Here is a 26,329-nt window from a genome sequence, read left to right on the forward strand (position 1 = left end):
GATCGAATACCTAAAGAGGAGGTACCGATCAAATTGGGGAAAAAAAGAAATTTGTGAGACAACTTGACTAGCAGAAGGGTAAATTGCACACATCCTGACACCACAAGGAATCATCAATTTGGTAGGAACTATGTAGGGGGGGGGGGGGGGAATTGTAAAGGTAGACCAAGGGATGAACACATTAGCAGGCTCAAACAGATATAAGTTGTAATATTAATTCAGATATGAAAAAACAACCTGAACATTTTGTTATGGAGTGATCAATTGATAACTGTTTTTTTGTAGTTGATCAGAATTATATTTAATAGGGTGTTTCTACACAATAGTTACACTAATCTCACAGAATAATAACTGGTATGTCATGGTTGCCTTGTGATCTATATATCTTAAACTAAATGAAGGTACATTCCAATAATTTCAAGATTCATCACAAATCTAGATGACCCAGTTCTTTTAGATTGAAATTTGGAAAATATTTGCAACTTCATCTTTTGTTTATTATCCTGTGACATTTGTGTATCAGACAATGTATTCAGAGATATGTGTATAATTTTGTAAATTTGTTTAATAAAAATGAGCTATGATTTATAATGTGACTTAAATGAAATACATTGACGAAAAATATTACACACAACAAATAAAAATATCGCTAAAGTAAGTAAATTACAAATCATATAAACTTCATAAAAAATAAAAGTAAAACAATATCTAAATCTTATTGTTCATGGCAGCTACTGTACACAGGTGTGTTACTACAGGGGACACAGTGTTTGTCAGAGTTTCATTCACACCAGAATAACAAAATACATGATAGGAATATAATAGAGGGAAACATTCCACGTTGGAAAAATATATCTAAAAACAAAGATGATGTGACTTACCAAAAGAAAGCGCTGGCAGGTCGATAGACACACAGACAAACACAAACATACACACAAAATTCTAGCTTTCGCAACCAATGGCTGCTTCGTCAGGAAAGAGGGAAGGAGAGGGAAAGACGAAAGGATGTGGGTTTTAAGGGAGAGGGTAAGGAGTCATTCCAATCCCGGGAGCGGAAAGACTTACCTTAGGGGGAAAAAAGGACGGGTATACACTCGCACACACACACACACACATATCCATCCACACATATAGTCTTTCCGCTCCTGGGATTGGAATGACTCCTTACCCTCTCCCTTAAAACCCACATCCTTTCGTCTTTCCCTCTCCTTTCCTCTTTCCTGACGAAGCAGCCGTTGGTTGCAAAAGCTAGAATTTTGTGTGTATGTTTGTGTTTGTTTGTGTGTCTATCGACCTGCCAGTGCTTTCTTTTGGTAAGTCACATCATCTTTGTTTTTAGATATAAAATACCTGATAGTATATTTCAGTGATCTTATGACTGCAGATGCTTGAACAGTGCAGCCGATTACCAATTAGGCAGGACATACATTTGTTTATGTGAGATTTCTACTTAGATGGACAGAGATTAACTGCTTGTGTGTAGCGTAACTAACAACTCTTGTTATATTATTCACCAATCATAGGAGATTTTTTTCAGTTTACACAGAAGTTCATACAAAATGAAACTTGGGAGCAGAAAAAGTACTGGCAGGAGAGACCATAAATTACATATCCTCACCATCTTTCTTCCTTGCTTCCTCCACTATTGCATCTTGCTCCAGTCTACAGTCAGCATAAATCTGAAACTTTTAGGCAAATAGCATATATGCTTCAGCAACTGATCTTTGAAAGTTCACTGTACAATAACAAAGGAGCAATTTAGGCAGGAGGTATGAGAACCAATGATACTGTTGTCACATAAACTGTATTATGAACACACATATGTTCAGTGACAGTCATTTATTGATGGCACTATTTGGATAAACTGATACTCCAAAAATGACATTGTGACAACATTATGCTTTTAGAGCTGTCAGGGAAAAGTTTCTTCTCATAGACTGCAGATAGGAACACAGAGGTTCTATAACTTATATACCTCTCCCAGTTGATTCTTAAACCACCTTTCTTTCTTTTTTCATCAGTTTTTGAGCCGTTTCTACAGCTACATCTGCAGCTGTATGAGGTCTGTTCAAAAAGTTCCAGAACAATCATAATTTTACGCTAATTGTATATTGGAGTGAAATGCGGTTGACATCCCTGCACATGACAGTGTTTAATGTGTAACTACTGGAAGTGTCATTGTTGTATGTCTGTTAGCCATTGTCCAGTACTGTATTGAGTAAGAAGTTATATCACACAGTTTGCAAAATTCAAGATGGCAGAGTTAGAGGAGCAACGCGTTAAATTTTGCATGAAACTGATGGAAACATTTACAGAGCCACTCCAAATGTTGCAGGAAGCCTATGGTGATGAATGCTTAAGCCTTACTCAGTGTTACGAATGGTTCACATGGCTTAAAAATCACCAGAAGGAAATAAAGATGACGCATGTTCAGGACACCCTTCAACATCCACTGAGGACGATCTTGTCAGTAACATAAATGAAACTGTGCATACCAATTGAAGACTGACAGTCTGATAGATTACAGAAGAATATAACGTTTCAGTTGGATCATGCCATGAAATACTGATGCAGCATCTTGAAATGCATTTTGTTGCTGCCATGTTTGCCCCATGGCTTATGAGTCAAGACCAGAAAGACCTTTGCCTCACAATCTGTGAAGGGGTTCTGGATCACACAAATGAAAACAAGATGTTCCTTAAGAGAATAATAACTGGTGATGAGATGTGAATCTATGGTTGTGATGTTGAGACCAAGGTTCAGTCTTCTCAATGGGTCGGGAAATGTTCTCCAAGACCAAAAAAAGGTCATTAGGCTAGGTCAAATGTCAAATCCAATGCTGATAGGTTTCTTTGACTTTTAAAGATTGGTTCATTGTGAATTCATGCCACAGGGACAAACTGTTAATCAATGTTTTTTACGAAATCATAACACTGTGCTGCCTGTAAAAATCTTGTGAAATTCATACATGCTGTTGACCAGTGTCTAAGCAAGTTGTTCTCTTAGTCGATGGTACTGTTGAAACATGTTGTGGTGCCTTGTGGACAAAGTTCTGGAAGTTTTTGAACAGACCTTGTACTCTGCAAACCACTGTGAAGTACATGAGAGAGGGCACAAGCATTTATATCAGTTATTATGATTTTTGCCTGTTTGACCCATGTGTTGAGCAGAGGATTTATGACTATTTAAATACCTCTGTGCACACTTTTATTATGTAGTCTTGTCTTTGGCTCCCTGTGGGTATAATGTGTAGTGGGGTGACATGTATTCCTAGAATCATTGTTAAAGTTGGCTCTTGAAGCATTGTAAACAGGCTTTCTTGAGATAGTTTACATCTGCTTTCAAGAGTTTGCCAGGTCAGTTTTTTCAGTATCTCTGTGACAGTCTCCCATGGGTCAAACAAACATGTGACAATTTATGTTGCCCTGCTCTGTATACATTCAAGATCCTTTGTTTGTCCTACTTTTTATGGGTCCCACACACTTAAGCAATATTCTAGGATGGGTTGCACAAATCATTTGTAAGTGATCTCCTTTGTAGGCTGACTGTATTTCCCTAATATTCTACCAATAAACTGAAGTCTGCTATCTGCTTTACCTATGAGTGATCCTCTGTGAGCATCCCATTTCCTATCCCTATGAAGTGTTACATCTAGGTATTTGTATGAGTTGACTAAGTTCAACTATGACACATTGATATTATTGTCATAGGATGCTACATTTTTTTCATTTTATGGAGTACACAATTTTACATTTCTGAGCATTTAAAGCAAGTTGCCAACCTTTACATCAATTTAAAATCCTATCAAGAAACAAGTAAATATTTTTGCAGCTTCTTTAGACAGTTATTCATTATAGATTGCTGCATCATCTGTGAAAAGTCTGAGGTTACTATTATTATTGTCTGTGAGGTCATTAGTATATAACATGAACACCAAAGATCCCAACACACTTAGCTGCAGCACAGCAGATGGTAATTCTACATCTGTCGATTACTTTCCAACTGAGATAACTTACTGTGTCATCACTATCAAAATATCCTCAGGCCAGTAACAAAGTTTGCTCTGTATCCCATATGATTGTACTTTTGATAGTAAGCATAGATGTGGTACTGAATCAAATGCTTTCTGTAAATTGGGAAGTACTGTTCTGTCTCACTGCTTTGACCCAAAGCTTACAGTATGTCATGTGACAAAAGTGCGAGTTGGGTTCCATATGATGGATGTTGTAAGAATCCATGCTCGTTGGCATGGATGAGGTCATTCTGTTGGAGATACATCACTATTTTTGAGCTCAGAATATATTCTAAGATTCTGCAACAAATCATTGTCAAAGGTATTACATGTTGGTTTTGTGGCTTACTTCCTTTACCCTTCTTGTAGATGAGTGTTACCCATGCTTTCTTCCAACACCTGTACACAGATTTCTGTTCCAAGGATCTACAATAGATTACAATTAAATGAGGAGCTAACTCAGCTGCAAACTCGGTATAGAATTGGATAGGGATTCCATCAGCACCTGGAGCTTTGTTCAGTTTTAATGATTTCTGCTACTTTTCACTGCCAGTGACTCTAAAATTTGTTTCACTCATCTTTTCCATGGTACAAGAATTAAACAGGGCAATTCCCCTGGGTTTTCCTTTGTAAAGGGACATTAACTCATCAAGGTTTTATTTTGCTATCCTCAGTTTTAGTTCTTGCCTCATCGTTACGTGACTGGACATTAACTTTGTCATCACTGACAAATTTTCCATATGACCAGAATTTGTTTGAGTTTTGTGAAATTTCGTTTGACAATATTCTGTTATGATAGTCAATGAAGGCATCACACATTGTGCTCTTGTCAACCAAGATGCTGAATGAAAAATTCAGAATCTTTCTATCTATAGCCCTATGCGTTGTTTACACTTGTTATCACTTATCTGTTTCCTTAGAAGTTTCTTTAGAGTGAATTTATACCATGTAGGCTCCCTCCCATTGTGAACTGTTTCACTGGCCACATACCTGTCCAGATAATGGTCAATTATTCTTTTAAACTTTAGCCTTAGTATCTCTACATGCTCCTACCTTGTGCTAAAAGTTTCATGTTCCTCATTGAGGTATGACACTACTGATTTTTTATTTAGTTTACTGAATATACAAATCTTACCTCTTGTTTTAGATTTGGTTATCATTGTTACTACAACTGTATCATAGTCACTGATACCAGTTTTGATGTGGACATACTCAAAGACATCACATCTGTTTTTGCCACTGGATCTAATATATTTCCATCAGGAGTAGGCTTCCTGCTTACCTGTTTTAGATAGTTTTCAGAGAAAGCATTTAGTAATGTTTCACAGGATGTGTTGTTATGCTCACCAATAACAAAACTGTAACCACTTCAGCAGAATGATACAGAGGAGAAACACAGCAGAATCCAAAAGCTGAAATTTTTCAGGGGAAATAAAATAAACTTTCAGATATTTCAATTTATTGTAGCTTTTTTTTCAACAACCTTATTGAACTTTAGTTGATTTTTTGCTTGTTTACCCCTGACATAAGAATTAATTTAACATACAATGGCTGGCTTGTGTTGGTTTTTCTCCTGCAGTTTACAATAAGCAAATGAGAACTGCTTATAAAACTGCTTAGGAGCACATGGTCTTGTGTTGACAATGTATGTTATTTAAGTCTATAAAGATTTTGACTTGTTATTATCAAAGTTCAAAAAATAATCCAAATTCAGGAAATGTGTGAAATAAAATGGCATTCCCTTTAAAAATCACTTTCATCAGTGGAGGTATCTTGTTGTTCAGATGGCAGTCCAAGCTGATGGACAGCAGGTTGGTTTCAGTACTCCCCACAATCCTCATCTTCACAGAATTTCATCAGGATCTGCAAGTACTTCACTTGTCTTTGGAAAGAAGAATAGGTGAATGGTATAGCTGCTCAGGCTCCTGAAGATCTGGTAGGATTGTTGTTGCCTCTGCTTCTTCCACTGATCCTTTATCAGTACTACGAAGGCTGGTTCATTATAAGTGTCTCTGTGTTTTATGCTTTTTTATTTTGCTTGAACGAATCTTAACAGCTTCACTGGCCTAACAGCAAAAGAAAGCTTTTTCTTTTATGACTTAGAAGAAAGGTATTTACTCCAGCTTTTAAACATCTGCTGTTCAAACAAGACATAAATAAAAGGACTTAGGTTGACTCGGGCCTCGGCAATCACTTCTATCTAGCTATCAGAAGTTTCAGCTTTTACATACTTGAGGATCAATACCATACTTTTATCTGGCTCCGTGAAAGAATGGTCACATACTCGAGATGCAAAAGTCCCCTTCTCAAATCACATTAATTCAACAGTGACGTTAGTGTAGGAATTGAATGATGGTGTTGTTTTCGTTTTGTTTCCCATATGAGTTGCAAAGACATGAATCAATTGGTCCTCTCTGTTCAGGTAATTGTAGAAAAAATGATGAAGCATTGATGCAACATCATCTGATCCCCTCATTGTCCTGGTCTGGTCACAGGTGTATGTAACTGATGAGCCAGTTAATAAAATATGGCTATTGAAAATGTAGAAAGAAAACAGTCTTCTCAATACACCTCACTTGAAGCTGTATTCATTGTAGGGAGGTTTTCAACAAAATCTATTCCAATGGTCTCCCTAGTTGGTGATTGTTTAGCCTCTTTTTTGGTAGTTCTCTCTGTAGAACCACTCCACTATCTTGAGGTGCAATAATCTTTCATTTTCTGCTTCCTATTATCCCCCTGCAGCATTTTCCTATCTTCTTCTCTTGGTGCATTATAGATTTTTCTCTTGAGATCAGTTACTTTGGCTTTCTGTTCATCTGCATGTATTGGTTTGAGGGCAGTTTAAAGTGATGTCAATTTCTGAGACAAAAATGTGTCTGAATGTTTCATAAGAAAACTGAAAGTCTGGATATTTAGTAAAAAATTTGAAAGAAGTTTCTTGACATTTAAGTCTTTTGGAAACATACATTTTGTGAGTTTTTTTATACTGTAATGTCATTTTCTGCCAACAGCTTTGTTGCAGTGGTAATGCTGGTTCCTGTGAGATCGCTGAAGTTAAGTGCTGTTGGGTGTGGCTAGCACTTGGATGGGTCACCATCTGTGTCTGCCGAGTGTTATTGGCAAGTGGGTTGCTCTCGGCCCTTGTGAGGCCAATTGATGAAGTACGTGATTGAGAAGTAGTGGCACTAGTCACGAAAATTGACAATGGCTAGAAGAGTAGTGTGCTGACCACATGCCCCTCCTTATCTGCATCCAGTGACGCCTTAGGGCTGAAGATGACATGGCCGCTGGATGGCGTTGCTGGGCTTTCAGTGCCTGCCTGGACGTTGTTTGCTTCTTGTTTTCTCAATGTGCTTTTCTTCCTCTGAAGGCACCAAAACAAAAGATTATTGTTTCATGAGTCCATTCAACAAACTTATGAGATCAATTATTGTGCTTTCCTCTTTCATCCAATGGTGACTCACCAGTTTTTCTTAAAAATGTTTTAATTGTGTGGAGACAGAAAGGTTTAATACCAAACAGTGACTGAGATGCTATAAAACATACTGGTACATCTACTACTTCACAATCCCTTATCATCCTAGCTTTGTAGCTATAGGAGCTGTCATTTAACTTAGCATCTTCTTCATTCTTCCTCGGTTTTTATTTATTTATTTGTTTATACATCTTTCAGCATTAACATGCAATTGATGTCAGAAGAATTACAGCTATTTGTACATTAAGTTTTACACAACAAAATATTATATGGTAAAAATATAGCAGTGTTGTACCCTATTAGCTTATAACTGCCCCTACACCCATATCTATACATAACAGTAAGCCTTAATTTATCAATAAATTAGGACATCTTTACAACTATTCTGAAATTCTTCTATACTACAGAAAGTATTTTCCTTCATCCACACTTTGGTTTTAGTTTTGAAAATATCCAGTGAAACCAATTGAGCCTGTACGTGTAAAGTGTTGAATAATTTGCAGTGTGCTACAGGATGCACCGAGATAATGCCTGATAAATAACTGTTTTGTGCACAGTACCACCATCACACCCAATACTGTTGAATTGTGTTATTACATAATGCCATTTATTCGTAGAAATATTCTGGAAACATTCATATCATTTGCATTTTAATTCAACTCCAGTTTCAAATAAAGTGGCTCATAGGTGTTAATGAACATTACTGAGGTGACCATATGTTTTTCATTTTTTCAATGATTCTTCCTCACTAGCACACACATATTTGTCACTTCCTTCAAATAAATTCCAGTGAAATTACTGTACAGCCTTATTACAACAAAAATTCAAGCTGTAATGTAAGAAAACCTATTAACCAAGAAACACAATACACATAATACGCGAATCATATAAATCAGAAGCTATGATCAGTGACAATAGATCATGAGTCAGCACACAAAGCACGCATGTGCCGATTGTTGCTTAAACAGTTTGTGCTGTTTATTACCATTATTCAGGTGGATTCTGCTGCTTTTTCCATTGTATAAAAATTCTGTAAACATTTGTAACTTGAACAGTGTTGTGTTTTCCTTTGTACTATTTAACACAATGAAACAGCTGACTGAGAAACAAACAATGATACCAATATCTCATTTCTAATTTTTTTTTTTTGGACAATGTTAGAACACACAATCAGTTACTTGGGTAGCAGTCTCTGATGTAAAGTGCACCCCTGACCCATTCAGGTAGACCATACAGTTCTCAACCCTATGCTGTAAGTCGGCAAAGTCACATCCTGGCTTGTCACAGAACTTTAACAGCTCTGATTCAAGCATTCCAGTTGACTCAGAACCAGGGGGCCATGATTTGTTCTGGGAACAATGCTGTAGTTCATAAGCTTTGTTGAAATTTGTTGAGCAAGGCAGGTACTCTAAACCTTCTCTGTCAGTCACTGGAATAATCCAAGTATGATCTCGGAGGCCAGACAAGGGGTGTCATTGGGCCCAACATGTGCTGCAAACTGCAGTTTTCCACACCCTGCTTCCTCAATGACTGCTACACTAGCCTTTTCGATCTATTGAATGAAGCTCTCCGGCATATACATCGAATGCACATGGTGCTTTCCCCATTCCTTGTCTACCATTTCCCTAAGGGTTAGCATTATTCATCATATTTCTGAACTGCTTTCCCCATCCCTTGCCTACCATTTCCTTAAGGGGTAGGATTATTCACCATATTTCTAAACTTCTGATGATTAATAGACCCCTATCCTTTAGGATTAGCGTCCCCTTGACATGGAACACAGCACATTTCCCCAAAGGGAAAGTGAATTTCACTAGTTAAGTTTCATTTTCAATGGAAGACGGCACCTCAGACTTGTTGGTTGGGGGGTTGGTTGTAACATCTGAATTCTCCTGGTCTATGTCTCCCCTTTTGTGCCTACACCCTTGGTGGAGGCCTATCTCACCATCCTCTCAGTATGGCCCTGATGAGTAAATAATTAATAGTTTGATGTCTTGTATGTAATAGTGAACTGGGTAACAGCAGTCAGCTGGTCACTTCAGTAAAATGTTATTGAATTGTATTTAGTGTGTGAGCGCAGTAGCTGCGGGTTTTAGATGAATCATTGGTATGTCAACTATATACTTGAATATACACAGGGTGTTTGAATAAGGGTTTTCCACATTCTTACAGGGTATAATATTGGTCAAAACTAGAAAATGGTTCTACATACATATGTCCAGTAACAAATACTTGTTGAGATTCAAGCCATTTTTACTTACAATAACTATCTGTCTACTCACTATACAGGAAGTGCCCAATTTGTTTAACTCTCATTCTCATGTGTCCTCCAAGCCCTTGTTCTCAAAGAATCATGAGCTCTTATGAACACATTTGGCTACCCTCAGATTTGGTCACACATCTCTGTCATGTGTGTACATTTTTGGTGGGTGAGGAATAAATAAGAGACTTTAAATGCCCCATAGCCAGAAATCTAATGGATTATCATCAGGTGAAGGCAGAGGCCGTGATACTAGGCCTCCTTGAGTAATACACTGCTCATTAAACATTTACATTAGGTGCTGTCGTATCAGATGTAGAGCATTGGGTGGTGCTCCATCATTCAGAAACCGTATATAAGGAGTGATCAAAATGTTTCCATTCAAAGGCCATACTAATCGCTTGCCTACATGTCAGGGCTTATATACCTGCACTGGAGTCACACTGTGTTGTATATATGCTGCAGCAATTTCCTCAAACAGAGACTTTTTATTACCCCTTATACATTGTCTTTCTACAAAGGTAACAATTCCAATAATGTGGATAATTTGTCATGAATAAATTGGTGTCCAGTAAAGTGTATGAGCCTATAATTCTACCATCAATGATTTCTTCCCATAAATGCATGAGAGTTTACATCTGTCTACATACGGTTACTGTGGTAATCTTTTATCCCACTCCATGTGCATCTCACCTCAACTGCAAAATAAAATGTGACCTGTGAACCTTCAGCATTTTCTCTTAGAACTCACTGAAAGTACTGCAATCTGGCATGGTAGTGTTATACTATGCACATTATAAGTGAGATGGATAAAGTAACTGCTCAGGCAGAAATTATCACAGAGGAGCATGATGTATGCCTTCAGACACCACAATTTCTTGCACACCTTGACAGGATTATTGTCTACTTGCTGCAACTCTCACTCTTCCATATCCAGCATGAAAACTGTATAACAACTATTGCAAACACTTGTCCTTATTGCAAATGTTACCATGTCTGATAGTTATGTGAACATCTGACCGAACATTTCTCAGGTGTGATATGCCATTGAGGGTGTCATTTACCAGTTTACATTTTTATAATTTTTGAATATGAATTTATGATGGAACACACACTGTATGTTAACATACTTGACTTTTTAGAATTGTCTACATAAATACAATCAGTGATGATATATAAGTAGCAGTAATACTAGTAGTTTTATTTATACTTAGATCTCTCTTGCAAGGATATTGGAAATGTCTTGGTATCACATTTTAAGAGCAACAAAATGAAAGTAATTCACAAGTACAAACATTTACAGATTTACAGGTCTAAAATGACAAGGAAGGGACATGTAGTTGGTAATGACATATTTTTCATCGTCCATTTTGCCTTGCCTTTAGGTAAGACATGTATGTGTATCCAGCTCAACCTGATTCAGACTGAATTTCATTTTTCTAGTAAACTGAAGCTGGAACAAGGGATAAAAAATTTGCTGTTTCTTGTTTATAACAAACATAGTTATTTGTTAATCATTTACTTAGCTGACTTATAACAGAATGTGTTGTAGAACTCTGTTTTACCAATAACATTGTTTTACTGACTAATTAACTACATTTCAGTTTAAATCACTGATATAAGAAAATGGAAATAGTTCTATAACTGACCTTTGAGGTGACTGGTCCTTCTTCTGACAAATATTCTGAGAATATTTATGATTTGTTTTATGCTTACTTTTTTATTTATGGTTGCTCTGAAATACATTAATTAATTCATTTGATAACCTCTTAATGCTTTGTAATAATATTATTATATTTATTAGTTACATTGGACCACTGGAGTTGTTCCACATTCACCTTTTGGTTGAAGGTTGTGAAGTTTGGTTCTTGTGGTTCAATTTCCATCAATTTTGGTTGTGATTTACTTAACTTGTCTAAAATCTCTATAGCCCTTCTATGTTTCAATTGTGACAAAAATATGTGTCTTCATTTTGTAAATCTTAATTTTGTCTGTTTTCTCTGCAGCTGATTTCTTGACTTGAACTGCTTTGAGATCTTGCTGCATTTCTTGGATCCACTGTTCTCCAATCTTCTTTCTCAAATTTATCATCGCTACTATTCTTAAGATCCTGTTTCTGGCTGCTGCACGATGTGAAAGATATTTGTTCTTCATTGCACTAGTGTCACAATAGACAATTTCAATGGAGAGGCCTCTCCACACTCTTTCCACCTGATAACTTTTGTTCATTCAAATTCAGATGGTTCTTCTTGCAGTGTTGAGGAGTTGAGCAGTACTTCTTTCAGTTTTTATATGAAACATAGTTTCACAAGTAAAACTAAGTTTGTGAGTGACTTCCAGATGAGTTACAGTTTAGATTGTTGGATTTTAGTATCAATTGGCAAGCATTTCTTAGTATATGTTGACAAGGTCTTAAATTAGGCTTTTTCAGTTTGTTGATTCTGTCTGTCCATGTCACTTTCTTGCTTAGACTGTGAATAATTATTTCTCCTGGATATGGCAACACTGTGTTAATTTTCAGATCATTTTTGAGACTTTATTTATAAACATGGATTTCATGAACATATTCTCAGTTTTCTTAAATGTCACATGTAGTCCAAGTTTTTGAATTATTGTCCCCCTTCACTGGTGATCTAGACATGAACTTCTACTATATCAAGGCCTGATCTTAGATAGTTTTGCCTTAGTAAAAGATTTGCACTAATTTTGATTTTAGGTAGCTTTTTATTTTACCAAATCTTCATGATGTAGTGAAGGGTAAGCAGGAAAATAATCAATCACCTTGTCTGAGGCCAGTCTTTATTATGAAAGCTTGTACACTCCACCTCTGCTCTTTACATTGAAATTTGTGCTGATTAAAGTTAGTGTGAGGTTTTTTAGTTATTTTGAATAAAGACTTTATGTTCTGAGGATTTTTAAAAGCGTCAGTCTGTGGATACTACTGTAGTTTCTTTAACCTGTGAATTAGATAAATAATTGTTTACTTCTGTACTTGTAATTTTCCATTGTCAGTTCCGGGCCAAAACATTTACTTGGACAACTTCAGTATGGGCAACATTCTTTTTGGTATTCTACAAGTTGCAGCTCCAGACTGTGTTTGATGCTGTTATAAATTACACTATGGATCAAAAGTATCTGATCACCCCCAAAAACATACATTCTTCATATTAGGTGCATTGTGCTGCCACCTAATGCCAGGTACTGCATATCAGCAACCTCAATAGTCATTAGACTTTGTGAGAGAGCAGAATGGGGCACTCCGCGAAACTCACGGATGTCGAACGTGGTCAGGTGATTGGGTGTCACTTGTGTCACAGTCTGTATGTGAGATTTCCACATTCCTAAATATCCTTAGGTCCATTGTTTCCAATGTGATAGTGAAGTGGAAATGTGAAGGGACAATTGCAACACAAAAGCATATAGGCCGACCTTGTCTGTTGACTGGTAGAGAGCAACGACAGTTCAAGAGGGCCATAATGTATAATAGGCAGACATCTGTCCAGACCACCACACAGGAATTACAGACAGCATCAGGATCCACTGCAAGTTCTATGATAGTTAGGTGGGGGGTGAGAAAACTTGGATTTTGTCCTCGAGTGGCTGCTCATAAGCCACGCATCATGCCGGTAAATGCCAAACAATGCCTCACTTGGCGTAAGGAGCATAAACATTGGATAACTGAACAGTGGGAAAATGTTGTGTTGAGTGATGAATCATGGTACACAATGTGGCAATCTAATGGTAGGGTGTGGGTTTGGCGAATGCCTGGTGAGCATCATCTGCCAGTGTGTGTAGTGCCAACAGTAAAACTTGGAGGCTTTGGTGTTATGGTGTGGTTGTGTTTATCATGTAGGGGGCTTGCACCCTTTGTTGTTTTGCAAGGCACTATCAGAGCATAGGCCTACATTGTTGTTTTAAACACTTTCTTGCTTCTCACTATTGAAGAGCAATTCGGGGATGGCGATTGCATCTTTCAACACAAGCAGGCACTTGTTCATGATACACAGCCTGTGGCAAAGTGTTACATGACAATAGAATCTCTGTAATGGGCTGGTCTGCACAAAGTTCTGACCTGAATCCTATAGAACTCCTTCGGGATGTTTCGGAATGCCGTCTTCATGCCAGGCCTCACCGACCAATGTCGATACCTCTCCTCACTGCAGCATTCCATGAAGAATGAGTTACCACTCCCCAAGAAAACCTTCCAGCACCTGATTGAACATATGCCTGCAAGGATGGAAGCTGTCATCAAGGCTAAGGGTGAGCCAATACCATATTGAATTTCAACATTACCAATGGAGGGTGCCAAAAACTTTTAAGTCATTTTCAGCCAGGTGTCTGGATACTTTTGATCACATAATGTGTGTGTGAGAAAATTTTGTATGTGCAGTCCAGAAGGGTTATCCTCTCTAATTATCTAGACTAGTTTATAACCTTTTTTAAATATTGGACTTACTATTCCTGACGACCAATGCTCTGGAATTTTCTCTGTGACCCTCATTTGAATTAGGTGCTTGTGGAGATTCATAATCACAGGATTTCCTTAACTTTTTCAGATTTCTGTGCAGACTAGATCTTCATCTATCCACTCTATGGTGTCCTTGATGTGATTTTGATTTCCTTGTCTTATTATTTTAGGAGTCAATTTTATTTGTTTTAATTTTGATTCTTCTGCCCTTTGGGTGTGATACTTTATTCAAGTTTGATCCCTTCTCTGTACCACCCAGTTGCTTTCTTCATTCCACCATTCAGGTTTATTTGTGGGATTTATTAGAGCTAATTGTTCTGCTGACAATTTTAATTTGGTGCTCAGTGATTTTAGAATTTTAGTGTTGACAGATTCTTCTTCTATTTTTCTGTACTACTCTATATTTGCTACCAAAGTTGTTGGGTCAGATTTTCTCCTGTTTTAATTTGGAAAGCTTTTCTTCATCCTTCAGGTTGTTATGTTCATAGATCCTGAATCTACTCCCCATGGGATATTGATATTGTGGATTTACCACTGATGGAATTTATCAGTGGAGATGTGATTCAGATGCCATTCACTCTTTCTGACACTGAAATGTTTCCAAGTATTTAATTTCTGGAGCTTAATTTTAAAGTCTGGTGACTTTGAGAGAAGACTGTGGTTTCTGCCGACTACAGTCATTCTTTGACTATTTTTCATGGACATTTAAGAGCTACTCACTTTTCAGTGATGACAGGGTATCTTTTTTTATTCCAGTTGTAAATTTAAATTGCCAAAGAGAATGTTAATATTTGATGAAAGGACACTTACAGTAGAGCCCAGAATTTTTCTATCTTCATGGTGTTATTTTTCTAGCTTCTGAGAGTGAGCACTTTAATATGAGGATGAATTAAATATAAACCAGAATTTATTAAGTCAGTTTATTTAAGCTTCAGAAAAATTCATGCACATGAACTAAGTTTTCTGTATAGTCTCCTGAATGGGAAACACATATTTCCCAGTAGATAGGCAGTTTTTTTTGGGGGGTGGGGGGTGGCAGTTGTGTGGGTTGGAACATTGTCATGAAGCATGATCACATATCAGATTCCCACCTTTTCTGATGAAACGAGCATTGTATTTGGTCCGAACATTGGTATGTGGTATTCATAGCACGATGTTTGTGGAGAAAACTGATGTGAAAAATTACTTTAAAATTGTAAAAGACTGTTATATGAGCCTTCCCTTAGGAGATACAGTTTTCAGCTTTGCTGAACGAAGATCCATGCTGTTTGCAACATTCCACACTCTTTGTTTTCAATTACAGTTTGTAACAATGCACCCATGCCTCAGCTCAGGTCACAATATGGTGCAGAAAATGCTCCGCTTCAGTCTGATAGTGTGTCAGTAGCCATTTGTACACCTTGAGGTGATCAAGTTTGACTAGAAGCTGAACAATGCCTTTATGCCTTGAAAGCCAAGCACTGTAATAAAAAGGAAGAAGAAGAGTTGACCAAGGAAGGGTGATAGCACAGGACTTGGAAAAAGCCTGACACAATTACATGAAAGCAATGCCAAACACAACTTTGGACCCTGTGGTGACCATCTGCATACCAAAACATTTGAATCCCCTGGGGGAGAATTATGAATTTGAAATATAAATTTATGAAGAAAAATTATTTGGATGACCATGTCAAGAGCTTATTGTTGTTGTTGTGGTCTTCAGTCCTGAGACTGGTTTGATGCAGCTCTCCATGCTACTCTATCCTGTGCAAGCTTCTTCACCTCCCAGTACCTACTGCAGCCTACATCCTTCTGAATCTGCTTAGTGTATTCATCTCTTGGTCTCCCTCTACGATTTTTACCCTCCATGCTGCCCTTCAGTACTAAATTGGTGATCCCTTGATGCCTCAGAACATGTCCTACCAACCGATCCCTTCTTCTGGTCAATTTGTGCCACAAACTCCTCTTCTCCCCAATTCCATTCAATACCTCCTCATTAGTTACGTGATCTATCCATCTAATCTTCAGTATTCTTCTGTAGCACCACATTTCGAAAACTTCTATTCTCTTCTTGTCTAAACTATTTATCGTCCATGTTTCACTTCCATACATGGCTACACTCCATACAAATACTTTCAGAAACGACTTCCTGACACTTAAATCTATACTCAATCTTAACAAATTTCTCTTCTTCAGAAACGCTTTTCTTCCCACTGCCAGTCTACATTTTATATCCTCTCTACTTCGACCATCATCAGTTATTTTGCTCCCCAAATAGCAAAACTCCTTTACTACTTTAAGTGTCTCATTTCCTAATCTAATTCCCTCAGCATCACCCTACATTCCATTATCCTCGTTTTGCTTTTGTTGATGTTCATCTTATACCCTCCTTTAAAGACACTGTCCATTCCGTTCAACTGCTCTTCCAAGTCCTTTGCTGTCTCTGACAGAATTACAATGTCATCAGCGAACCTCAAAGTTTTTATTTCTTCTCCATGGATTTTAATACCTACTCTGAACTTTTCCTTTGTTTCCTTTACTGCTTGCTCAATATACAGATTGAATAGCATCGGGAGAGGCTACAACCCTGTCTCACTCCCTTCCCAACCACTGCTTCCCTTTCATGTCCCTCGACTCTTATAACTGCCATCTGGTTTATGTACAAATTGTAAATAGCCTTTTGCTCCCTGTATTTTACACCTGCCACCTTCAGAATTTGAAAGAGAGTATTCCAGTCAACATTGTCAAAAGCTTTCTCTAAGTCTACAAATGCTAGAAATGTAGGTTTGTCTTTCCTTAATCTTTCTTCTGAGATAAGTCGTAGGGTCAGTATTGCCTCTCGTGTTCCAACATTTCTACGGAATCCAAACTGATCTTCCCCGACGTCAGCTTCTACTAGATTTTCCATTCATCTGTAAAGAATTTGCGTTAGTTTTTTGCAGCTGTGACTTATTAAACTGATAGTTTGGTAATTTTCACATCTGTCAACACCTGCTTTCTTTGGGATTAGAATTATTATATTCTTCTTGAAGTCTAAGGAAATTATGCCAGCCTCATACATCTTGCTCACCAGATGGTAGAGTTTTGTCAGGACTGGCTCTCCCAAGGCCGTCAGTAGTTCTAATGGAATGTTGTCTACTCCCGGGGCCTTGTTTCGACTTAGGTCTTTCAGTACTCTGTCAAACTCTTCACGCAGTACCATATCTCCCATTTCATCTTCATCTACCTCCTCTTCCATTTCCATAATATTGTCCTCAAGAACATCGCCCCTGTATAGACCCTCTATATACTCCTTGCATCTTTCTGCTTTCCCTTCTTTGCTTAGAACTGGGTTTCCATCTGAGCTCTTGATATTCATACATGTGGTTCTCTTTTCTCCGAAGGTCTCTTTAATTTTCCTGTAGGCAGTATCAATCTTACCCCTTGTGAGATAAGCCTCTACATCCTTACATTTGTCCTCTAGCCATCCCTGCTTAGCCATTATGCACTTCCTGTCAATCTCATTTTTGAGACATTTGTATTCCTTTTTGCCTGCTTCACTTACTGCATTTTTGTATTTTCTCCTTTCATCAATTAAATTTGGTATCTCTTCTGAGCTTATATTAGAGCTTATATTAGATCCAAAAATGTCTGAGATGTTAACTGTTTCTCATCCATTATTCTTAGAAAATTATTATTTAATGCCATCACAGATAGTCACCTCATTTGTCTTCTACACAATATTGGTAGTTGCTTAATAGTCCATATTTGTCATGAATTTTTTTAGGGTGTTATACAGTATATGTTTCAGTACTTTATTTATTTGTTTATCCTGACATTTAATCAAATAATCTGTGTACTTTATAACAATGAAAACAATCAGTTTTTGACAAAATTATTTAATTGTATAGATAAAAAATCTACTCACCAAGTGGTGGTAGAACACACACGCAAAATATAGTAGTAATTGGCAAGCTTTTGGAGCCAGTGGCTCCTTCTTCAGGCATAAGGGTTGAAGGGGAAAGAAGAGGGGTGAAGGAAAAGGACTGGATAGGTCTAGGAAAAGGGGTAGATTTTGGGGAAATCACCCAGAACTGCGGGTCAGGGAGACTTACATACAGGATGTTTGTTATATTATATTAAGTATGACAAACACATTGAAGTTACGTCTGATATGTAATCCAGTATTTAGAAAGTAGTATGACATAAATACAAATACCGTATTTACTCGAATCTAAGCCGCACTCGAATCTAAGCCGCACCTGAAAAATGAGACTCGAAATCAAGGGAAAAAAAATTTCCCGAATCTAAGCCGCACCTGAAATTTGAGACTCGAAATTCAAGGGGAGAGAAAAGTTTTAGGCCACACCTCCAAATCGAAACAAAGTTGGTCCATTGTAATATGAGACACAATTTAGGTCGAACGAATGACAATACAGCTACAGTAGTTTGGTTCGAGTCGTAAGCTTAGCAGTTAAGCTTTACCACGTAGCCATTGCTATGCGTCAGGTGCTCCGTCCGTATTTATACGGGTATCCTTCCTTTTTCACGTGCTTCGTCTGGTTTCAATCGATTGCTTATTTTGCTTTGATCTGATAAGTGCCGTTTTCTTTGTTATAGGTATTTGCGTCACTCTTAAGCTGAAAATGCATTACTGCACTGTGTCATGCATTGTTTGTCGCATTCTGATAGTGCGTGTTTACGGCCTGTCGTGGCTCGCGGCATGGCTTGCTTTTGTGCGCGCTACCGCCGCGTACAATTAAAAAAAAAAAAAAAAAGAGAGGAATCGTCTCATTAGCGAAACAATGGCAATAGACTGCTATTTGTTGTTACTTACACTGCTGCTTTCTTTGATAATGATCAACAAGAATCAAATAATAGACTGCGTATGATAGAACATGTTCTGAACGAGAGTTAGGCGAAAATTTTTCTCCGTTTGAAAATCTTTGCGGCCGCTTCTTTAGTACATCAAATTCTGCACAGAAACTAGTCATCTTAGATTTAAAAATCTAGTCACTTGCCGTGCTTCATTTCAGACTGTATCATTATTAGGCATAAGAATAATACGAATATAAACATGACACGATAGGTATATTCTTCCGCGTTTGCTGTTGTCTCACTCTAGTTTCGTAGTTTATTAGGCAGACAGGATTTAAATGAGATAGCAGCAAACACAAAAGAATACGTGGCAAAATGTTTATATTCGTATTATTCTTATGGTGAAGAGAATACTGTATGTGATTCAAATTTCATCAGGTTCCTATTAGCAACCATCTCTTCTCACAGATAGGAAAAAATTCAGAACGTAGAGTTGGCCATATTGACAAACATCCCAAACAGTCTTGCCAGTCAGATTTTCGTAGTACACTGAAATTGTGCTACATTCGAAGATGAACAATACGGAATTTGTATTTACTTCGTTGGATAATGTATGAAAATGCAGTGGTCGAAACTCGCGGCGGAGAAAAAAAGCTCGTCTTCCACTTTTTTTTTTTAATTTATTTACTGACGCAGAGGTTTTGGCGCCAGTATTTATCTTTGTGCCTACAAAGCATGCTTGTGTCGCGCTACATATATTCGACGGCAGAAGTTAGTTGTGGCGGCACGTTCCAACATTTTTCATAACTTCCGCTTACTTTGCACTTGATTCTAAGCCGCAGGCGGTTTTTTGGATTACGAAAACCGGAAAAAAAGTGCGGCTTAGATTCGAGTAAATACGGTAGTGCAAAAAAGACATAGTTTATATTCATTCCTGACAAGTACAGCCCTTAAGACAAATTACAGGCAGGTAGAGTGCTATGGAGGTGGTGGTGGTGGTGGTGGTGTGGGGGGGGGGGGGGGAGAGTGAGAGAAAGAGGAATGTGATAAAACAAAAACGCAGATAATAGAGTTAGAGGAAAAGAAATAGCAAGACAGATTGAGGAATAAAAAGAGAAAGAAGTGTAGCTCGGAAGAGACAGGAGCATTTTCTGTACTGTTTGACAGAGGAAAAAACTGGGCATATATTTTAATATGAGGTTGACAGAAGAAAGCATTGGAAAAGCTGTTAGGTTGACAGATGGAAGTGTTTCTGATTTTTCTTAAATGTGTCATGGCACTGATGTGCGCAGAGTGCAGGGTAACTTGTTTCGAAGGTGAACAGCAAAATCAGAGAAGAAGGTTGCCAATGTTTTCTTTTTATAGATGGATACTACATGAGTGGGACCTTGTGTTTCAAATACAGTGTGATGAAAGGTACTTAATTCCTGGTATGAGGTACTGGGATGCAAGTGCATTGATAAGCTAATGAGAGAGATGTAAAGTTGGTAGTCATGTAATTTTTCTGGCTGCAATCATCCTAACCAGATATAGGAAGCAGTAACTTGCTCAAATAGATGGAGGTTGCAGATGTAATGGTTACAAAATTTCATGGTTGGTTCTTACTGTCTAGAATTTCAATACTTATTGATTACATTGGTATAGTAAAGATTTGGAAGAATAAGTGGCTTCACAAGTGTACATTTCACATCATGTGGATATATTTCCTGGAATTTCTGGAAGGGATAGAGACAAATGGAAGTCTTCTTGCAAGTGGAACAGTATTTTCTACCCAATTGAGGAGCATCAAAAGCTACACCAAGTTCTTCAATGTTTTCTGATACTGTATTGGGATTTTGTTGAGAAGAATAGTGAGTAATTATTCATGGGATCCAGAATTAATCAATTTCTGATGGAATAGTAAAATTACTTGGAATTTTTTCACATTGAGTTCAAGTCCTAGGTTTTATACCCTTCTGACAATGGAAGACAAATTTTCATACATGCAGGAGATGACAGTTTTGATACCTTCATGTCTGGCACTGAAGTACAGCTGGGAATTGTTATCATAGAAATCGTAGTTACAGGAAGCAGAACTGACAAGATGTCATTGACATACAAGAACAATAGTGTGCCCAGAACTGTCTCCTGTGGCACCACTAGGAGAAAATATCTCCAGGGTGCGTTTTCATTGCTACAGACTACACATTGCTGTCTGGTTTTCAAGAATGTTTTAAACCACTGCAGAGCACTATCTGAAAATTTTTGCTGTCAGATTTTTCTGAGCAGTATGACAAAGTTGACAATATCAATTGCTTTGATCACATTTAGTAAAATCAATATCATGACCTCACAGTTTTCCATCACATATTTCAGGCCATCAGCTACATTACTTAATGAAATGTTTGTGCTATGTTGTTTACAAAAGCCAAACTGATATTTATGACATGATCTTAAACAATATATTCCAGAGCTTTGTATACAGCAGAATATGATGTTGGAACAATAATTGATTACTTGAAATCTCCAGCTAGTTGTGAATAACATCACATTTAATGTTTCAAGTAGTTAGAAGATGGATAGCTACTATGGGCAGTTACATATCTGGCTGATAAGATCAGTAGATTTGCAGGGAGAGACCTGCTCATTGTCAGTATTGCCGGCCAGTGGTGTCAAGTGGTTCTAGGCGCTTCAGTCTGGAACCACGCGACCACTACGGTCGCAGGTTCAAATCCTGCCTCGGGCATGGATGTGTGTGATGTCCTTTGGTTAGTTAAGTTTAAGTAGTTCTAAGTTCTAGGGGACTGATGACGTCAGATGTTAAGCCCCATAGTACTCAGTGCCATTTGAACCATTGTCAGTATTAAGTGAAAAACCCAGGAATGTACTACAGCACCATGTGGTCCATGAAGATGAGATTAGATGGATTACTGCATGCACAGAAGCATCTGATATTATTGTTTCCATATCCCATATGTGAACAGAACAGTAAGAAACTCTTGCGTTGTGATATGTATGTATGCCATCAGTATTTGCTATGTATGTATTACTTAACTTTAAGATAGCCTTCATTGTTTCTTTCTTGTTTACATTTGAGCAAACAATGACATTTTATGTATTGATCTTTTTCCTATTGACTGTTGTTTCTCACTGTAATTTTTTTTGGTTTTTCAGATGCTTTAGTAAATAAAATAGCAAATATTTTTTTCATTTCATGTCAATGTAAGATGTTTTTTGTATCTGGACTTATTTTTTAAAAATTCTTCCCAGATTCTCTTTTTTATGGACTCTCACATAGCTTTTGCTATAACACTATATTATTTCATGCTTTTGTTACTGTCTTTCCTTTTTGATTTTTAAATGATTTTAGCAAGTTTTCCTGAAAGTGGGCATTCTTTTTCTTGTAGGGTTAATGCAATACTGTATTCTCTGTTTATGGCAGGTCATTCTAATCCCCCCTAGGATCCAGCCATTGCATCTTGTATTTTTTCTAACATTTACTATTGAAGGTGTAATGAAATAGGGCTTAAACAACAGTCTAGACTGCAGTAATATTTTATTAATGATTAGTTTCAAGTTCATGTCGATGTCATCTTAAACTAAAAAAAAAAAAAAAAAAAAAAAAAAAAAGTGAGCACCATCTGGCTGTCGCTGGCAGCTCCTGCGATGCTGAGGTGGCAACATGGTCTCTCTTCAAAATAATTCCCTTGTTTTGTCTCATCCAGACTGAAATTCCTTCTTTTAACCTTTAGCATGTCGTTGTTTGAAGAGTCTCCTTTAATATAAATGGCAAGCATTAGAGCATTAGCTCTTACTGCATTCAGTTATGTAATTTATGTTCACATTTTTTTCTACATTTCAGCGATGGCAGATACTATGAGGTGGTGAAAGCAAACTTTGAACGTGCTGATCGTACTACTGTAGTTCGCACAACCACAAACTGCCGTATCTCCAATTACTACCTACTTAATAACTACAAAGACCTTATATTCAATTGATATTACAGATAAAATAAGTTAATGTCTCAAGTAATTAGTTAAATTTATTACTCATTTACAATGGCAGAAAATATATTTTTGAAACAAGTATTGACTGATTACAATAATCTCTTCCACCCATTCACCTCATTGACAGATGTACTGATTACAGCTGCAATATGCATGTAACATAATATCAACTGTCTGTAAGATTTAGGAGCTGATTCTCATAGTACAAATGCAGACAATACTAAATAAACCTCATTTGAGAGTTGTGAAAAACTTTCAAAAGAGGTAGAAACAAGCATTTATTATGTGCACTATTAAAATTAAAATGCTATGGGTGAGTCACATAAAAAAATCAGCTGAAAATAGATAGATTGTGATACAAAAAACTGACAAAATAAAAGCCATACATTATAAACTAGGAAACAAAGTACAAATAGTTAGATTTGAGCTTTAACAAATGTCTTTTGTATTGAAGTTAATCTGATTTGAAAATATATGAAAAGTGAAACAGGAAACATTTTTCTGCCACCTGAAAATGAGGAAAATTGATGTGAAAAATACAAGTAGATTCTTCCAAGAAATGCAAGCACTCATAGAAGTGATTTTCTGCTTGGTTTCATCATTTTTTATAGAATTTAAATCATAAATTATATTTTGTCATCAAAACATACTCGTATCTCATAAACTGTTGTTGTGATTTCAAATGAAGCAAAATGAGATGTCAGTATAAAATATGGAATATACATTACTCTCAAACTTGTATTATTGCTCAAGATAAGTCTTAAATGTCAAATAAATGCAAACTTTTGTACAATAATGTCAATCATTTTATATAAAGTGTGTTTAAGTGGTTGGTATTTGTCAGTGCCTTACCAGTACCGTATATTTATATTTTTGGTTGTAGGTGTAGCCTATACATCAGAAGTTCAGCACTGCTACTGATGTTTTTATATTTTGTTACTCTGATATATGTAACTTCTATGCTGATTCTCCAGGTGAATGGCTGAAATTTTGAAATGCAATAAAATTCAAAATACATTTTGTAAGTCATAGTGATTTTTCTTAAAACATAATTTTGGAAAAAATGTTAGCCTTGTAACATTAGCTGAGTTTGTTTCTCCACCCCAGCATAAAATGTCTCACTTACATAAACAAAATATGAACTATTTAAGTAATAAGTACATAATATTGTGACAGAAAAAAATCATATTATCTTGGAAGCAAGATTACCACACAATAAAGTTACTGTGTTCTGGGAGATGATGATTTCTTTTATTTTGATAACATACTGTGTATGAAAAGACTTCAATAAATTTTTTGATTTAGTTAGTTAGTTTCATATTCCATGGACCATTTGTATGACACATAGTAATGATATGGAACAAGCCATTTAAATTCACATCACAAATTATTTTGTAACTATGAATATGTGCTAATCATTTACCAGAAAAAGAAAAAAAGAAAAAGATATAAACATGTGAGTTAGTGTGATTCTTGAGTTTCTCCCGGCGTATTTGATAATTAAAATATCTACGGGTGTACTGCTGGTCTACAGTGTCCAATGGGCACAATATTTCGGCGACCATACATGTCGCCATCATCAGGTGAACTGATGGACTGAGCTCCTGTCAACATGCCAGCACAGAGATCCATACGCTATGGCTGCTCAGAGGGAACTGGGTTCAGTCGTGGCGGCGGCCGATTTAAATCTTAACCTCATGAAGATAAACATTATGCAGTTTCAAGCAAGCAATAATGAAGGCACAAAGAATTAAGGAGATTTAGTTGCTAGTGGGCATTGATTTACATCAATGGGGAAGTTGAAAATGTGTGCCGGATTGGAATTTAAACCTGAGTCTCTTTCTCAGTAGGTCATCACAACTGCTCAGACTACCCTAGCATGCCTCGTGTCAGACCCAAATTCTCAACTTATTCACTTATTACTGACATAGTGCCCCTGCCCATTATTCTCATTATTCATGACATTTCACTAATTTCCATAAGAGTTTGAGTGTGGTGTGCATCTGTGCTGAAGGGATCATTGACCAGCCTCACCTTAATTATATATATGTGGTGTCTGTCCTCTTGGATGTATGCAGCTGTGATGACCACTGCGTCCAGATGGCTTAGTCGTCAGACCATCTGCCCAGCAAGCAGGAGACCTAGGTCTGAATCTCAGTGCAATGCAAATTTGCAACTTACCTGTTGTTGTAGATCAATGCTCACTGGCAACTAAATGTAACTAAGGGAAGTCAAGTTAAATGCCTTTCAGCAGTCAATTTTCAACCTTATTTTATTTAGCAGTCAGTTTCAGCATTTTACTACCCCATCTTCAGGCTCCTGACCAATGTGTAGGATGAATCTACCCCAGTTTTGATCGAAAGAGGGGTTAGCAGTATTGGTAATAGTGGATATTTGCTACAGTGGATCACTTCAACTATCACCTGCTGACTAAGATTGAAAATTGATGGCTGAAAGGTGTTTAATTTTACTTCCTCTATCGAACAGCCGAGTCCCACAACCATTTCTAAAAAGATGGACATACAGGAACTAAATGTAATTAATTCCTTTTTCATAATGGCTGCAGGATCAAAATGGTGTCTATTCTTTCACACACATCCCGATGACCAGACACCACATATGTGTAACGAAGGTGGAGTTATCCAATGATCCCTTCAGTGCTGATGCATACCATGCTCAAACTTTTATGGGAACTGGCAAAATGCTGCAAGTAATGAGGATAATGGGCAGGGGAACTATGTCAGTAGTGTGTGGATAAGTTGTGAATTTGGCTTGAGAAGAGGTGTGTTAGGGTAGTTTGTGCAGTTGTGATGAGCAATGTGTCTGGATTGCTTGGAGGTCAAAGCATCTGCTTAGTGAGCAGGAGACTGGGGTTCAAATCCCAGTCCATTACAAATTTTAAACTTCCCCACTGATGGAAATCAAAAAAATTCAAACCGCCCTTTAATGTCATTTGTAGATCAATATGTACGTTAGAAATAAGAGTGTGTCTAGTACAAATCATTGTAGCACTACAAATGTTTAATACCTCATTTTGAAGTTAGTTTTGTGCTTGGGATCAGTCTGTTGATGAGACACTCTGCTTTGTGTTACAGAGGTATAATCCCAACCATAGAAGGAGGATGCAATTAATGCCCTGACACTTCAATTTTCCAAGTAGGATTTTGTGATTCATACAGTCTCCAATTTTGTAGCTAGGTGTTACTACAGCAAATTTAAGTCTCTCAGAAAATATGCCCTTAATCACTGATTGATTATAGAGGTAGCTTATGGGTAATCCTATGAAGTCAGCATAGGGTATTTAACATTCTTCTAGAAACATCATCACAGCATGCAGAATTACTAGTTTCTA

General features: G+C 37.2%; 1 protein-coding gene across 3 annotated transcripts in view; it reads left to right on the plus strand.

The window, feature by feature from the left end:
* Positions 1 to 24,212, plus strand: part of LOC126175491 (F-box/LRR-repeat protein 2) — a 708,226-nt gene extending 684,014 nt beyond the window's left edge. For all 3 annotated transcript variants that reach the window (XM_049922311.1, XM_049922313.1, XM_049922312.1), the window contains one exon: positions 22,833 to 24,212. In XM_049922311.1, coding sequence (XP_049778268.1) covers positions 22,833 to 22,968 — 136 coding nt within the window. In that variant the 3' untranslated portion in view covers positions 22,969 to 24,212. The remainder of the gene's footprint in view (positions 1 to 22,832) is intronic.
* Positions 24,213 to 26,329: the final 2,117 nt, after the last annotated feature.

The sequence above is a fragment of the Schistocerca cancellata genome, chromosome 3 (genome assembly GCF_023864275.1).
Source record: "Schistocerca cancellata isolate TAMUIC-IGC-003103 chromosome 3, iqSchCanc2.1, whole genome shotgun sequence".
Classification (NCBI taxonomy): Eukaryota; Metazoa; Arthropoda; class Insecta; order Orthoptera; family Acrididae; genus Schistocerca; species Schistocerca cancellata.